General features: G+C 40.8%; 1 protein-coding gene across 1 annotated transcript in view; it reads right to left on the bottom strand.

Annotated features, from left to right (window-relative positions):
* The window catches only part of FAM135B (family with sequence similarity 135, member B), a gene marked incomplete at its 5' end in the record, with an annotated part of 27,019 nt that extends 13,984 nt beyond the window's left edge, over window positions 1-13,035 (bottom strand). The window contains 5 exons of the mRNA XM_009588045.1: window positions 703-857; window positions 4,291-4,364; window positions 6,515-6,670; window positions 10,146-10,195; window positions 12,882-13,035. Coding sequence (XP_009586340.1) covers window positions 703-857; window positions 4,291-4,364; window positions 6,515-6,670; window positions 10,146-10,195; window positions 12,882-13,035 — 589 coding nt within the window. The remainder of the gene's footprint in view (window positions 1-702; window positions 858-4,290; window positions 4,365-6,514; window positions 6,671-10,145; window positions 10,196-12,881) is intronic.
* Between the last annotated feature and the right edge of the window lie 1,828 nt (window positions 13,036-14,863).

Genomic DNA, 14,863 nt, shown 5'->3' on the forward strand with positions numbered 1-14,863 from the left:
CATTGTTCATAGTATAGCTCTTGCTTGTGAGTCAGTTTAAATATCTGTAATGAGCATTGTCAAAATTTAGGCACTCTGGAAGAGTGGAAATTTTGGACCACAGGCCATATTTACTAGACTATGGTCACCTATAATATTAATACATACTGCTTCCTTGCTAATCTTAATAGTTTAGTAAAAAGAAAAGGGAACCAAGGGTGATGAGGTTTTACTATAAATCTATGGAACTAAATAATTTCTTAATTAAAAATTTGATCTGGGTACTCAAGGGGAAAATATTTTTTTGGAAAGCAATACTGCCTTTTAGGGAAAGTGTTGGGCCTTATGCTGAAACTGAGTTTTTTGTTCTGAGTTTTCTTACCACTAGATGTCACACTGGGGATGAAATTCATAGCACTGTTTTTCTTTTGAATTTGTACTGTAACAAAAATCTGAAAGATTTTGTTTTCTTTCCAGATTTTGCCTCCAGCTCTTGTAACTAAACAGCTTACTTTGAAGATGAAAAATATGAAGCTACAGGAAATACTCTAGTTTGCTACTAGGGAAAACAGAATAATTCAGCTGTATTACATAGTGGATCACACTCCGATCCAAGCCAGCGTCAGCCCAAGGGATGTGAGATCGCTTAGCTTGGGCTGGGGAAGTGAACCTCCCTCAGCTCAAGCTGTCTCATGAAGCTGTACCTTGTGGTGTTTCACTCACCTTTGCAAGGCATATCCATGTACCTATCTTCAAAGATAACTGGGAGCGTGTTCCAGTCCCCATCTATGTCGAGGCATTCTGCCGGAAGTGGGGGCATGCTGGTGAAGTACTCCGAATTACGAATTTCTGTAGAAATCTGTCCATGACTTTGGATCCTGGCAGCAAAGTACAAAAGAAATTGAGTGTTTGAGTAGTTACCGTGCTGTTTCTCCATCACTCCTGCAAGCCCGGCAGCAAAGCTGGATGTGTAGGCAGAGGACAGAGGCAAAAGGAGAGGAGGCAGTACTGCACGACGAGGGGGTACCCAGCACCCCTAGGAGGTTTCTCGTGAGTTGATTTCTATCTCTCAGTTAGAGATACCTACAACTTGCACACTCCCTCATTGCAAAACCTCTGTCTCTTTGAAATTATTCCAGCTGCCGCTGCCACAGGCTCCTGTTAGCTACCCTAACTCATCGCTGCCCTCCCAGGGGTCACTGCAGCTCGCTGAGACCAGATCCCTCAGCTGGCGTTCTGGTCAGGAAAAGAGATCTGTCACTCTGGCTGTGGCAAGGGTTTCAAAACCCAGACGCAGGAAGCAATAATCAAAAATTTGGTTGAGCAATATAGGGAGGAACAAGGCCAAGAAGGACGCATGGCGGGCCCTCTATCTCACTTACACCAGTCCTCAGAGCGCTGCGATATCTCACATACGTATGCATCCGGAAGAGCTAAGACACATCAATTCAGCCACTGCCTGTTGGCAGAACTAGAATAACTGCCTGTTTCCATCTTTTGGGCCATGTAAAATGCTACCTGGCTTTCATCAGTGAATGTGACATTAAACTGGCACACTGTGGGTTCAGCTATAATAAATACAATGATTTTTAGTTCTGATGAGCTTTCCTATGTAAGCACCTTCCTCAAAAAAAGAGGAAAACATAAAATACAAAGTTTGTTTATTTGTGCTGACTCTTTGATGAATTAGTCTGTTTATCTTTAAGCAATAAAGAGGAAGGCAACAAAATTTTCATAGATGGTCAGCTGAAAGCAATTCTGCACAGATCCCATAGGACAGCACAATGGCAATATTTCAGATTATCATTGCAAAAGGCAGGTAATCATCATGTGGCAATTAACTGGAAAAAACACACTTTACACATTATGAAGCAAAACTCAAACAGCAGGTTTGTAATTCACGCCAGCATGGAAGATTCCTATGTCCAGACACAAATAACTTGTTCAGACCAGCATATCAGCTTCAGCTTCAGAACATAATTGTTGCTGTCTATCATTTGCTCGTACCTGTAGGCCAGTTATTTTTTCCTCAAAAATAAACAAGTCATTGTTTGCTAAAACATGACTCAGACAGGAGTCACAAACAGCTAACTGCTCATTCTTGCCTGCAGCAACACCTGGGTGTTTAGAGTTAATTCTTGGCACCGTAATAAAGTTCTCACTGACATATTAATTAATAGCATCAGCATTTTACTAAAGACCACATGTAAAAATAATAAACTAAACTTGCTTCGAGATCAATCTGTGTCACAAAAGATGAATCATTGATATTGAAAGGTGTGAGAAAAAATATTTTTTCTGTAAAATATTGGGAGGATATGTCACCTGCTAGAGCGTCCCACCCTGTGTGACACCCAACCTATTGAAAATGGTGTGTCCTCTTCTGTCTAAGCAGTCAAATGCTGCCAGGCATGTAGGTGCAAGGCCTCACACAGAACTCGCAACAACAGTTCGGGAGGCACAAAAAAGCTCTTATCTGGTAAGAAGGAAGAAAGAACTGGGGAGAAAAACTGTTACTGTTTGAGGTGGTTGTACAGCACCTGGCACGCTGAGAGCTGATCTCACCTGGAGACTCTGTGAACCCAATTAATACTCCCGACTGCCACCCCCAACATTAATAGTACTCCAGCAGCCAAGACTGTTTTTCCAACTACATCATCTTGCAAAATCAAAAAGAGAACATGACTCTGCCATGAGGCCTGTATAGACCAAATTTCCTACATAGTCCAACTTTTAAAGTTTGTAAACTATTTTACTTTTTTTTACTCAGTCTCCTTGATAATCACTGCGGAAAAATTATGTTTATCTGTAGGAAATGGGCTAGTTCTGTGGCTGCCTGGAGAAATAAAAGCACTTCATGCAATTAGGCTTCCCCCTGTGCAGGGTTATGTTTGCTTGCATGGGGCCATGAGTGTCTGTGCCCTCACCCCAGGATCTTGACATCGGGTTTTCCTTGTACATAGCTCACTTCAGACCTGACGTGGGAGGACTAAGTGAGCACAGCTGGGCCCCTGCAGCCATGGTGCTGCTCTAATTTGGCAGAACAAGGTAGCCTTGTACAACCCATCCATTAATGAAGTCATGGCCCTTTCCATCGACACTGAATCAGCCCTGATGTCCCTAGTGACAGCTTTGAGAAAGTAATTTTCTTCTTTGCACTAGGTCAGAAGCAGATGTCTCACTTAAGCCTCATCATCATGACAGGGCCTGATGTCATGGCCTTTAAGCCCCTTCTGAAAGATGGGTTTCCACACTGGTAATGCTGTGGGCCCCCCGTGGTGACAGGCTGTTTCAGTGGACAAATAGTCCGGACATCCCTCGTTTCTCAGAAATTCAAATCTGAGCATCTTTCTTTGAACTCTGCCTTCAGGGGTCAGGTCCTGAGTATTATCCATGTGCTCCACTTGGGATCATTGGCTAAAACTGAAGGCAGGATTTGCCCTGGTGTAGCTTTAAAACTGGCTCCTCATACTGCCCAGTTTGGTTCCAAGCAGGAAGTGTCAAACAGAAGGAAATATTTACCTTGCCAAAGTTTTATAGCATATTTTTATGAATGCAGCCCAGTGCAATGTTTGTTTTCCCGGACTGTTTTGCACTGTGGCTTTTCTGTCAATTAATTATCAGCCCTGAGCTTAATCACTCCCACGGCTCCTCCAGCTAACGTGATTGTATTCCCCATTCCCATCCTCCACTGCCGCATCTAGTGAATATCCACAGCTTTGCATTGGCTGTTTAATGCTCCTGTCTGCATTTAAAGATCCTTTTCGCTATAGAAAGTAGGGCTGGACTAAATGTCAAAAGAAATCCATGACTGTCTACCCCCAAAAGTGTATATTAGGGATGGTAAAAAGCAAATTTTTAAATGCTAAGCTTTTGTTGCTTGTCAGCAGTTATTTCCCATTAAAAGTACCAGCACTGGATCTGGTGTAGTGGGTTTAGGAAGTTAATTAAAGAAAGATTTAAAAAAGTATTTCTGCCTGCCCCGAGGCTGGTGGTGTTGGTGGAGATACGCTCTGAAGAGAAATGCACTCAACTGCGACCGAGAAGAGAGGTGGGGAAAGAGGATCTCCTGCATCGTATCCCTAGAATATAAGAATCTTGTAATTAGTAATTTCTGGGGCCTGATCAGTCACTTACTTTTGACAGTGATTTCAATGGTTTTACAATATGGAGCTAGAACAGACCCAGTGACTTCTCTTAAACCAAACTCCTCCATATCCAGCAGAAAAAGACCTTAGTCTTGATTGTAAAACATTTTAAACTACATTTTCTGTCGTTCCAGTGACAGGGGAGGGTTAATGGGTTACTTACAGGCCTTCCTGGAACGTGAGCACAGCGAGTTTCTGGTGCTCAGTGTAGAAGAAAGCTTCTGAGAATCTTCTCACCTGAGGGAGAAACATACAAGTTAAACCTGAGATCTGCTGAAAGGTGCCAAGTAGAATCAGGCTAATAACAGACAGTACTGCCAGGACCGGATTCCTTAGTATGCTCCATCTGCGTTGCACCATTCTGGTGACAGAAAAAACTAAAGAGCTCAATTCTGTTTCACTTTCCCAGCCCGGCACAAAGCAGCTGGTGTTGTTGTGTGTTTTGCTGGGAGGTAAGAAGTGTCCCTTGACAGAAAATCAAGATTTGCTTACGTGCATCTTCTGACTACTTTTCTAAAAGCTGTTAAGTTTACCATTTACCCCTGTTTTCTTAAAGTGGGGAAGATTTCTTCCTTTCCCACCGTGCAAACCATATAGCAGCAGTGGAGTGAATTATTAAATTAGAACAATTCATAATTGATCACCTCTTCTATGGGAACAGTGACTCCCAAGAGAGTAAAGAAAGTCTTATATATCAGCCCAGAAGAGAATAAGCCCTATCATGGTAGAAACACATCTGCCTATGTCATGATACTTACAAATGAGAGCTCTTCAAATCTCTTCATGGACGTTAGATCTGTTCAGTGTTGGATAATCAATTACAAAACAGCCACAGATCTGAAGTGGCTGGCAGAGCACAGAGTGTGAAATAAGCTATAAAAAATTCAGTGCTGCTATCTGCCCTGGAATAAGCTTTGAGTTTAAATGAATCCAGCATAATATGCAATCAAATGTACTAAGCTGTTAAACTGCAGCCCATACATTACTAATAATATTTGTAAAAGTGACCTCTGTTACAGTGTCAGAAAATGGCAGTAAAAAGTATATGACATAGCATCTCAGCATCTCCCAAAATCCCAGCATGCTTTAACAAACGGCCTTTCTAAAAAAAGGACTAGCATCCCTTCAAGAAGACTGTATCTTAATAGTATGACTTTTCATCTGGGGCTCTCAAACTGTTTTTCAGAGCTGGAAAAGTATCATTACACACAGTTTATATGGGGAGGAACTGAAGCACACAAAGGTATGTAATTTGCCAAAGGTCAAGCAGGCAGTCGGCATTAGTCGAGGCTGGAACAAACCACAGGCTGGGATTCACCTTGCTGGAGCTGGGAGCATAGGGAGTTGGGTCCTTTGGCTGAAAGCCACCCAGGTCCTCTCAGAGTCAAGAGAGACCTAGTCAGACTAACCAAGGGAGTCACTCAGTCACCTATTCCTGAATTTTATGCCTCCTTTTTGCAAGCTCAACCATGCTCTTGGGGAGAGCAACCGGAGAGTTGTTCTGGTCCCTCTGGAACGTAATCGGACCTCCACTGACTTTGACAGAAACCAGAACATAAGCTGAGATGTCAATACCTACACTGTAGACTCCTAAAGCTAAGCAAGGTGAATCCTATCCTTTTCTCTGTGTCCCTACTCTAATGATTAGATCAGACTATGAATTCAGCTCAGGTGATATGCTGAACTGATGTCTGGTCAATAACCAGAAACGTCCTAATGGAAGACACAGCACTTGCTGAACTAATCAGATAAGCAGATCTGACAAAGTTAGCTCAAAAGACAAGTGCTTTTTTGCCTTCTTTATTATCAAGTACAAGAAGCAATTTCCGCATGAACAATATTAATATTTTGTTGTGTGCATCTCACTAAAAGAAAAGCAAGAACTAGGTCTCTCTCTATATATATGTATATACATGAATATGTATACATATATATATGTGTGTGACATAGTGAAGAGAACAAATCTATATTCCTCACGATAGTTTTGTGAAAGAAGTTGAGATACAATCATCTTTTTGGTTATTTGTCATTGTGATGCTTGTGCTTTTTAAAACAAATGTTTATGATTTATGGTTATGTAGCAAGTACAGGCGATATCTACCGCTTCCCACCCACCTCCTGTTCCATGTCTGATTCTGGTGTTCAAAGTACACTCATTTTACACAGGATCCTGGGTCCCATAAAAGCAACAGCCTTCATTCCAGAAATTCAAATCTGCAATTTCAAATCCTGGGCTTCACCTCTTCTTCACCTCTTGTCCTGCTCACCCCGTTTCAAGTAAATACTCACATGGGCAGAATAGTATTGGAAATATATGTCCAGATAAATCATTAATGTCTATCAGGAGGTTACTATTACTGAACTTGCTTTTAACTTCTTAACATTACCCTTAGCATGTGATGTTCCTGAGTCAGATAAGCTGTGACCTCTGGATGGAGCGTTGCCACCTCCAGGAACTGGGTCCACAGGGCCAAGAGGTGGGAGCAAAGCCAGGCGAGGTCCTTACTTATCTGTTCTGCTATCTTCTCTGGATTGCTCAGCAGCTGGAGGAGAGAAAGGACATTTTGAGATCAAGACAATGTCATGAAGGAAAATCACTTTGTATGTTAGATTAATTCCTTTTAAGAACAACAACAACAACAAAAATTCCTCTTGATTAAGAATTATTATTAAAGGTACTATTTTCAGTTATTTTACCCCAACTAAAGCTGGTTTGACTTTTGCTCTTACTCTTTAAAAGCCACATATTTTAGCGTAAAGGGTCTCAGCTACACAATTGGAGAGCAAGAAGTGGGAACATCCTCAATTTTTGCAGATACTTTACTGCAGAAGTAGTAATCGGGGAAAAAAAATCAAAGAAAGTGGGTTCCAAATTATCCACCAGATGGTGCTGCATGCTCTGAAATAATAAGCCATGGTCCGTCACCTCCTTTCTGATAGCAAAAGCAACCTTCTCAGCCATATCACACTAGGACACCAGATGGGTGATTTGCAGGGGGATCTGGGGTGGGACGAACAACAAACCCCAAACCAAAACACTGTGTTGTCAACAGATGATGAAAACAGACATCCCAGAGTGTGCTGTTGCTTCTCTCCCACATAAGGACACGCTGGGGCCCTCCGTGCCCTCCAGCTCTAGGCTGCAACTCTGCGCTAAAGCTCTGCAGCCCAGGAAGTGCATGTCAGCAGCAAGGTCTCTGCGTATCGATCTCCCTGGTTTCACAGTTTCTTTCACAAGAGACTGACATTGCATTTTACTTCCATGTTTTGGCACAAGAGTACAGAACTGAGCCTTCAACTATTCCTACGGTCCCTCCCTGCTTCCATGAAACCGGTAATGCTACCAGAAATACTCCAGAAATAATATGAGAGGAATTGCTTATCAGTCTTGGCCAGGACTTTTTTTGGTTAGGGCTGCAGTCTAGCCAAAAGCCTGCTTATTTTTCACATTGTATTATGCAGGTAGTTTCCAGATTGGTGACACTGCAAACTAACCATGAATAAAAGCAGATTGTCTGTGTGAGAGAGAGAGAAACAGAGAAAATGCCTGTGTGGATAACACAGATGTTGTCACTGAATTTACATTGTTTGGATGCTGTTATGTTTTAACAACTTGACCAAAATGGCCCAAGCTTCACTACCCATTCTGGTACCGGAAAAATCAGGCGGATACTGGTAGAGAAAAGATCCTGTCCAAACATTTCTCTTTGCAGAGTCAGGGCACTACTTTATTTACTGCAATCAATTTTATATGTTGTATGTCAATATTTTTTTTTTATTTAGTCAGTAAGCTGCCTCTTACATCATAAACTGAAAGCACAGTCTTCAAAGATGCATTATTAATGCAAGCCATACTAGGAATAGGTGTGTGATGGCTGTTTTTCTAGTTCATTGGTTCTTGACCTTTTGAACATATTAGAGAGGAAGGAAGGAAGGAAGGAAGGAAGGAAGGAAGGAAGAAAGGAAGGAAGGAAGGAAGAAAGGAAGGAAGGAAGGAAGGAAGGAAAAGAAGGAAGGAAGGAAGGAAGGAAGGAAGGGAGGAAGGAAAAGACAATGCCTACTTCTAACTGCAAGAGTCTTACTCCACTGCCACACACAGGACAAGAGCTTAGCAACACTAGCGACGCAGGTCAAATCCCAGGGACTCAGTTCCTCAGAGCAAAACCCAGCAATTAAAATGACCACCAAATGTGATTCTGGCTACTCCATTCACATACCTGCTGCTGGGCTGTTCCCTATGACTGCACCTTTCAAGCCCCACTCAGGGTAGTCTGGCTTTAACAATACTGTCACGCAAAACAAATTGAGAGGGTTTTTTTGAGGAGTTATTTTTGCTTGTTTGTTTACAAATCAATCAAATTAAAAAAATATTTCCCTGCATTGAGTATCTGCTGTGTTCTTGGGTTGAATACAAAGCTGTGGCAGGTTAAACTCACTTTTTAAAATTTCTTTTGTTTGTATTTAATTTTAAAAATGAACCTGGCTCCGGTAACACAGTGGTAAAGGGAGACTAACCCTACAGGCTTCTCTCTGTATGGTTTTTAATAGCATTTCCTTCCTTCACAAAGGACTGGTTTTCCTATATTCTGCTGAAAAGAAATGGTTTCAGTTCACGTACTGCTAGCGGCAAAATACTGGGAGAGCATTGCCAATATAATCTCTACACCATACAGAAGTACATATGACTTCAGCACTTACACCGCGGTGATGGTTAATGCTGCGCCTATGTCCCACCAATATTGTACAAGATCTCAACATGTATGTCGTGAGAGTCTCTGCAAATTCACTGTCTTTAGCACCAAATTATGCATAGATGGATAGAAAGCTATCATCCCAGGATGCTAAGGCAAAACGTTTTCACGGCGTATAGGAAAACCAAAGATTTCATAACACCCCAGAGAACCAGCTATTCTAGCTGTTGTATTCACATATCTGCTGCTACGCTGTTCCCAGCAGCTTTCAAACAACAGTCAAAGCAGTCTGGCTTTATTAATATTGCCATGCAAAACAAGTCAATAAGCTTTTTGGGAAAACAAGAATTGGACAGGAATTAGAAAATACAGAGGAATTAATGCTGGCATTTTCTGATGTATGCCAAGCCAATTTGGACTTTCCCAGACTCATAGAAAATAAGTCCAAAGGAGACTCTAGATTGTGTTGTCTGACCTCCTATACCCTTTCAGCTTCTAAATCTAGTAGAGCTGAGCCCAATAACTTATGTTTCTCTAAATCAAATTTATATGAAATCGGATTTCTTGCAAAGTATCCAAGTCATGAGTTAAAATTAAGAAATTTGCCATTTCAAACATTTTTCACCAATGACTGACAAACATTAGCCCACCATTCGTAACCAGAGTGTGAATGTACTTCCAGTTTAGTTTGGCTTCAGCTTCCCTCTGTTAATTGTTATTTTGTCATTCTTCCCTATGCTGTCCCTCCTGCTAATAAACTGAGCAAATCAAATCTATTAAATCTCTGATTATAAAACATTTTCCCCAGTGATCAACTGACGCTCGCATTTCTTCCTGGCACCCTTGACGACTTGTCTGTGTTTCACTTGAAATAAACATGGCAGAAGCAAGTTCAAGGGAGTATTTCAGACATTTCTGTGTCAAAATCACTTTTTTCCTCCTATGAGCCCCCCTACATATTTAGGCATTTTTATTTGAAAAGATATGGTTGTACAACCTGCCAAAGTATCTCTTCTCCTGTCAGCATAAAAGCTGTAATTGCAACATACCCCCAAATAATTTTTTTCTGCATACTCTGATACGGAGGGCTAGGCTCACTGAAGGATGTTAAAGCAATCCAGCTGGTGACTTGTTAAAAGTGACAGAAACATCTTGTAAGTGACTAATCAAAATTATGTGAAATTGTTGGTGGAAGAGAAACATTCAACAAACTTTCTGATGGCACCAAATTCCCTTTCTCCCCGCTCTGATAGGTGACTGGGCTGTCTCAGTGCACTTGAAAAATGGACTTGAAAAACGTATGGGCAGATTCTGTTGAAGAAAATACCTGCAGCTCCGTACAAAGCTGAGATAACGACTCTTCCACAGATAGCTCCTCTAGGGAAAAAACACAAAGAAAGAGATCAAGTTTGAGAACAGTAGATGTGGAATGTTAATACTCTGCTGTTTATTCCTGTGAGAAATAGGTCATTCGACATTCTTCCCTGCCAGACAGGTTTCTGTTTGGATGTGGGCATTCCACAACCCACCTTGTACTGGTGCAGGTGCAGGTACAACTTCTGCTCATGTAACCTGGACGACTAAACCTGTAGAAGTTCTGGAATGTTGTCAGGACAAAGACAACAGAGTTTGGCTTTTCATTGTCTACCCTCTCTTTACAGGAAGTTTGCTTTTTAGCCTTTGGTATTTATGGCCAACTCCAGAACTGAATGCAAAGTCTCACCATTGCAAAGTCTGAGCAAATGATGTGCAAGAAATGGTTCTTCCTATTGTGCTACACAGGACTGTGTAAGCGATACCAGATGTCTGACTAGTAAAAGATTGGGCATCTCTGCACTGCCTTGTGGAGTGTGAAGTACCTCTCCACTTCTACAGCAAGCAGCAGTGCTTTGATGTAGTCCTGAGAGAATCCAGCACAGGGACACTCCACTTTAAATGCACCACAGACTATAAGGCAAAGGAGGACATAAATCAACTCTCCGACTTTGGCAGCTTGATTTTGCAATGCAGAACTTTCTAATAGTATCCACAAAGAAACAAAGCAGAACAACTAACAGGCCAATCTCCTCCCCAGTCCCCAAATGACTCTTCTTAAATATTACTAAGGAATGGGAAAGGACAGACTGAGATGGGTAGCACCTTGAAAAGACCCATCCTCAGCTGGTAAAATTTGGGAAACAATCATTCCCTCTTTTAATGTCTGAACTAGGCCATTATTTTTTCTAATATACTACTCAGGGAGCTAGGAAAAAGAATTAAGACAGTTTGCAGAGATTTGCAGTCTTGGATTTATGGTAACTATCTTTAGAAACCTATGACGAGATTAATCTGACCAATATAGATGTTTACAGCTGAATGAGTCATTTACATTCTCCCCCTGGTCAGTGGAGAAAAATGAACAAGTACAAGGTGCAGTTCATGCCATCCCAAGGTAGAAAGCACTGCTTGTCAGATAACATTTTATTGTACTAAATGGGTCTGTTTCTCCCCAATGATTGTAAGGAGACAGATATAAACATTTGCTTTGTATTCATCATACTGGGTGAATCTTACACCCCATGATTTTTCTGAGTTTTGCAACAAGCATCAGAAATTTAGCCTTAAAATGAAATCTTCAGTACATTTTCAGACTGAATAAAATGATGCAAATAGCACTCTGCTCAAGAGGCTAAAAAGGGTATTTGCATTTAGCAAATCTGCATGCATTACAACAAGTACATTTGCAAATTAAGTGCCTGCTTCAGTACTAGTAGTCATTTGAAAACCAAGCTAATTGTATTTAGAAAGCCAATATGTGCTCTGGGGTAGTTCTTGAGTTGTGGTCAACCAACCATACATAACTCTGTCATTTCCCAACCCATAAGCCTGTCCAGGTGAGACACAAATCATCTATTGTATGTGCCTGATAACCCAGATGCCTGAAGCATGAGTTTTGTTGCATGTTGGGTTCTGTCTGAGAGCTCATAAGTTGCAAATAAAAATGCTGTAATTTTTTTTTTCCTCGTAGCTGGATTGAATAACACAGTATGTGGTCTTCCCACCCTATGAGTTTTAGGCTATCTTGAAGGGAAATATATGATGGGGAACATGACATGAAGTGGAAAACAGGAGCTATCAAGTCCATAAGTCTGTAAAGCATAATGTGTTATGTTTGATAGTTCTTGTACACAAGCACTATACAGCGAAACTAGAAAATGTTTTTTTCTCCCTTTTTAAATCTGCTGACCAATGCAATTGACTGTCCTAATATAATTACTTCTGCAACATAACAAACTGATAACTTCAAAACCTGTATACCGAAATACAAAGACACAAAAACACAGAAGTGAAATCATGAGCCACACTCCTTGAATTCAAAGAAACAGGTGGGAGAACAGGAATTAGTCAGGGATGCACCTCATTTTCACAGGAGCTCATGCTGTCATTATAAACATGACTAAACACAAATTACAGAGCTCCATCCTGCAAATCCAGCCAGCCAGCACTTGCACATGGGACCTAACAGGCCTGACCAGCCAAAACAAACTTCTGCCAAAACCAGAAAATCTATTAAACAATTGAATTTGGAAGAAAAGCAGAATCATTTTAAAGAGCAAGTTGTAATTATGTAATTGGCAGGGAATAAATACAACGCAAATTTTAAATGAAGGAGTATGTTTCAAAAACATTCATATCACCTTTCAGATTTTTCTTTTCAGTTTTAAAAAAAAGTCTGCTCAAGAGGAAAAAATATGCTAGAGTCTTCCCCAGATTTCATGGCAATTGACCTGGAAGTTCAAGTCTTCAAAAAGCAACTGAGTCCAAAAATCACTGAAAGGCAAGTATTCTGAGAAATTTATCAAAACATTTTACCCCTCTACAATCAGGCCACATCCTATAAATGGATTTGCATAAGCTGAGAAAGCAGTCATATTTAACAGTGTGCCAAAATAAACACTAATCAGAAAACGGGGGCAAAAATCCTCAAAAATCTCTGAACAACCCAGGAATTTTGGTACTAAAATGTGTATTGAGAATGCAGCATTGTAAAATATTCAGTGATTTTAAATATCTGTTCACTTACCCAACTTCAGCTGTGGTAAATCAGGAATCTCCTTCATTATGAGGGTGTAGTACACGTGAAGTCCTCTTTGAGCATTCAAGAGCAGAAGACAGAGGTCCTTATGCCATTTGTATGCATGTTGCATGCAGTTTTCAGACGGGACATAAAAGCTGCCCTGTGTAACAAAAGTATCAAGAAAAAACAAATACAGAGATTAAAATTCATGGTGTCCATTTGTCCTAGAGGTTTTCACAAAAATCCGGTTGTGGGCAGCCTTTCATTTCTAATCAAGCAGTTGGCACCAAAGAGAGATTTTAACCATCCCCTCCTCCTAGCCACCTAAACAGCTAGATGTGTAACCATAATAGTGTTTCATTCTACTTATATATTTTGCCCAAACCATACCAAAACTATTAGGTCCCAGCAATGCTGTCACATGTACAAAGACCCTCAGTCCAAACAGTCCAACAGAGAAGTCTGTCTCTGTCCCTCACACGTCCCACTGTGGAGCCAATGCCTCCCCACAACGTAGATAGTGCTGTGCAAAACACACCCACTCCGCTATAGGAGGAGGGGTGGAAAGGACCATGAAGATGGCTACATTCACTTTCCTTCTTCCTCATATCCTCTTATCCCCTTCTGCAAAGGTAGCTTGATGGTATTGTAGTTACGCGTATTAGTGAAAAAAAATGCAGATGGCATTGCTATCCTATCAACAAATATGAGCCACTCTTTAGTCCAGGATCAATGTCTGGATTAGTGTATCTCTTGTGGGAGGAGATGTAATTGGACAGATCACAGCATGTTTAATAAAAAAACTTCCCAAACAACACATTTACACTTAGAACATAAGTTGAGTTTGCATTAGGGTGCCATAAATCAAAAGTTTTCACTTCTGTCAAAAACCACCGCTTATATAAATTACTTGTATTTGAAATTTGCAGTGCTCAGATTTAAAATAAAACTATTTATTAAACTGTGGTTTTCTGCCCAGGATTTCATGGAGAGTTGCAAGGAGTAGTATGACACCTATCAGTAACAGCTCATATTTCTGAGGTCTCTGCATGCATTTTACAATTTTTACCCAACGGTGTGTGAGCACTTGCAATCAATGATTATATCTGGTTGTTGTGCCCCCAAACAGGAGTAAGTTACCTGTATTGCAGGAGAAGAAAGGGTTATGCAAACAGAAAAGTGAGAAAGCCACCTAGGTGCTCTGTCCTTGAACTCTATGAAACATCAGGTAAATTGGGAATATATCTAGATCCGCTTTTTACAGCATGCACAAAAGCACCAGGATAGGACTCCCACTGTTGCATGGCTATGGAGAAACATGAACAATTTGCAACTTAGTCCACTGCTTATCATTGATGCGGTAAGAATACAATTCCTACATGCCAACTAGGTACTGATTGCCTTTTCGGACACTGATAGTCCCAATAGCTATGCATCTCCAGGAGCAACAGTGAAGACTCACCAACCACACACCAGTGCATCTCCTGTGTTCTTCTCCCTTTGACTTCCCTAAAGCCTGTATTTCATGCCTCTTAGCTTGAGCTGGGATATTTCCCTCAGCTTTCTCATGCAAATCTTCAAGATGTTAACTAGCATTCTGTGGTAGACACAAAGGGGACTGCTCATCTTGACCCACAGAGAAATGGCTGATGATAATTGACAGAGTTGGTTGTTCTTGGAAGGTTTCAAAACCTCCAGCCTCAGCAGATATAGAGGAATATAGAAAAAGGGAACATAAAGAAATGCTGCTGGAAGCAATGGAAAATTGGAAGTTGGTTGATATACAGTGTCATGAGAAAATGTCCTCTTTTAGAATCTATTGCTGATTTTTTTAGGCAAAAATTACTCTGGCATTTAAGTGCTACACTGATGAGTACAAGGAAAAATGTGAGATAATTTCATAGTTCATATCAATACTATAACATGGTATTGTTGTGCAAGACTACACTTTAATAGGTCTATTTTCAGCCTTTCTTGGCATAGATTAT

The sequence above is a fragment of the Fulmarus glacialis genome, unplaced genomic scaffold (assembly GCF_000690835.1).
Source record: "Fulmarus glacialis isolate BGI_N327 unplaced genomic scaffold, ASM69083v1 scaffold1710, whole genome shotgun sequence".
NCBI classification, from domain to species: Eukaryota; Metazoa; Chordata; class Aves; order Procellariiformes; family Procellariidae; genus Fulmarus; species Fulmarus glacialis.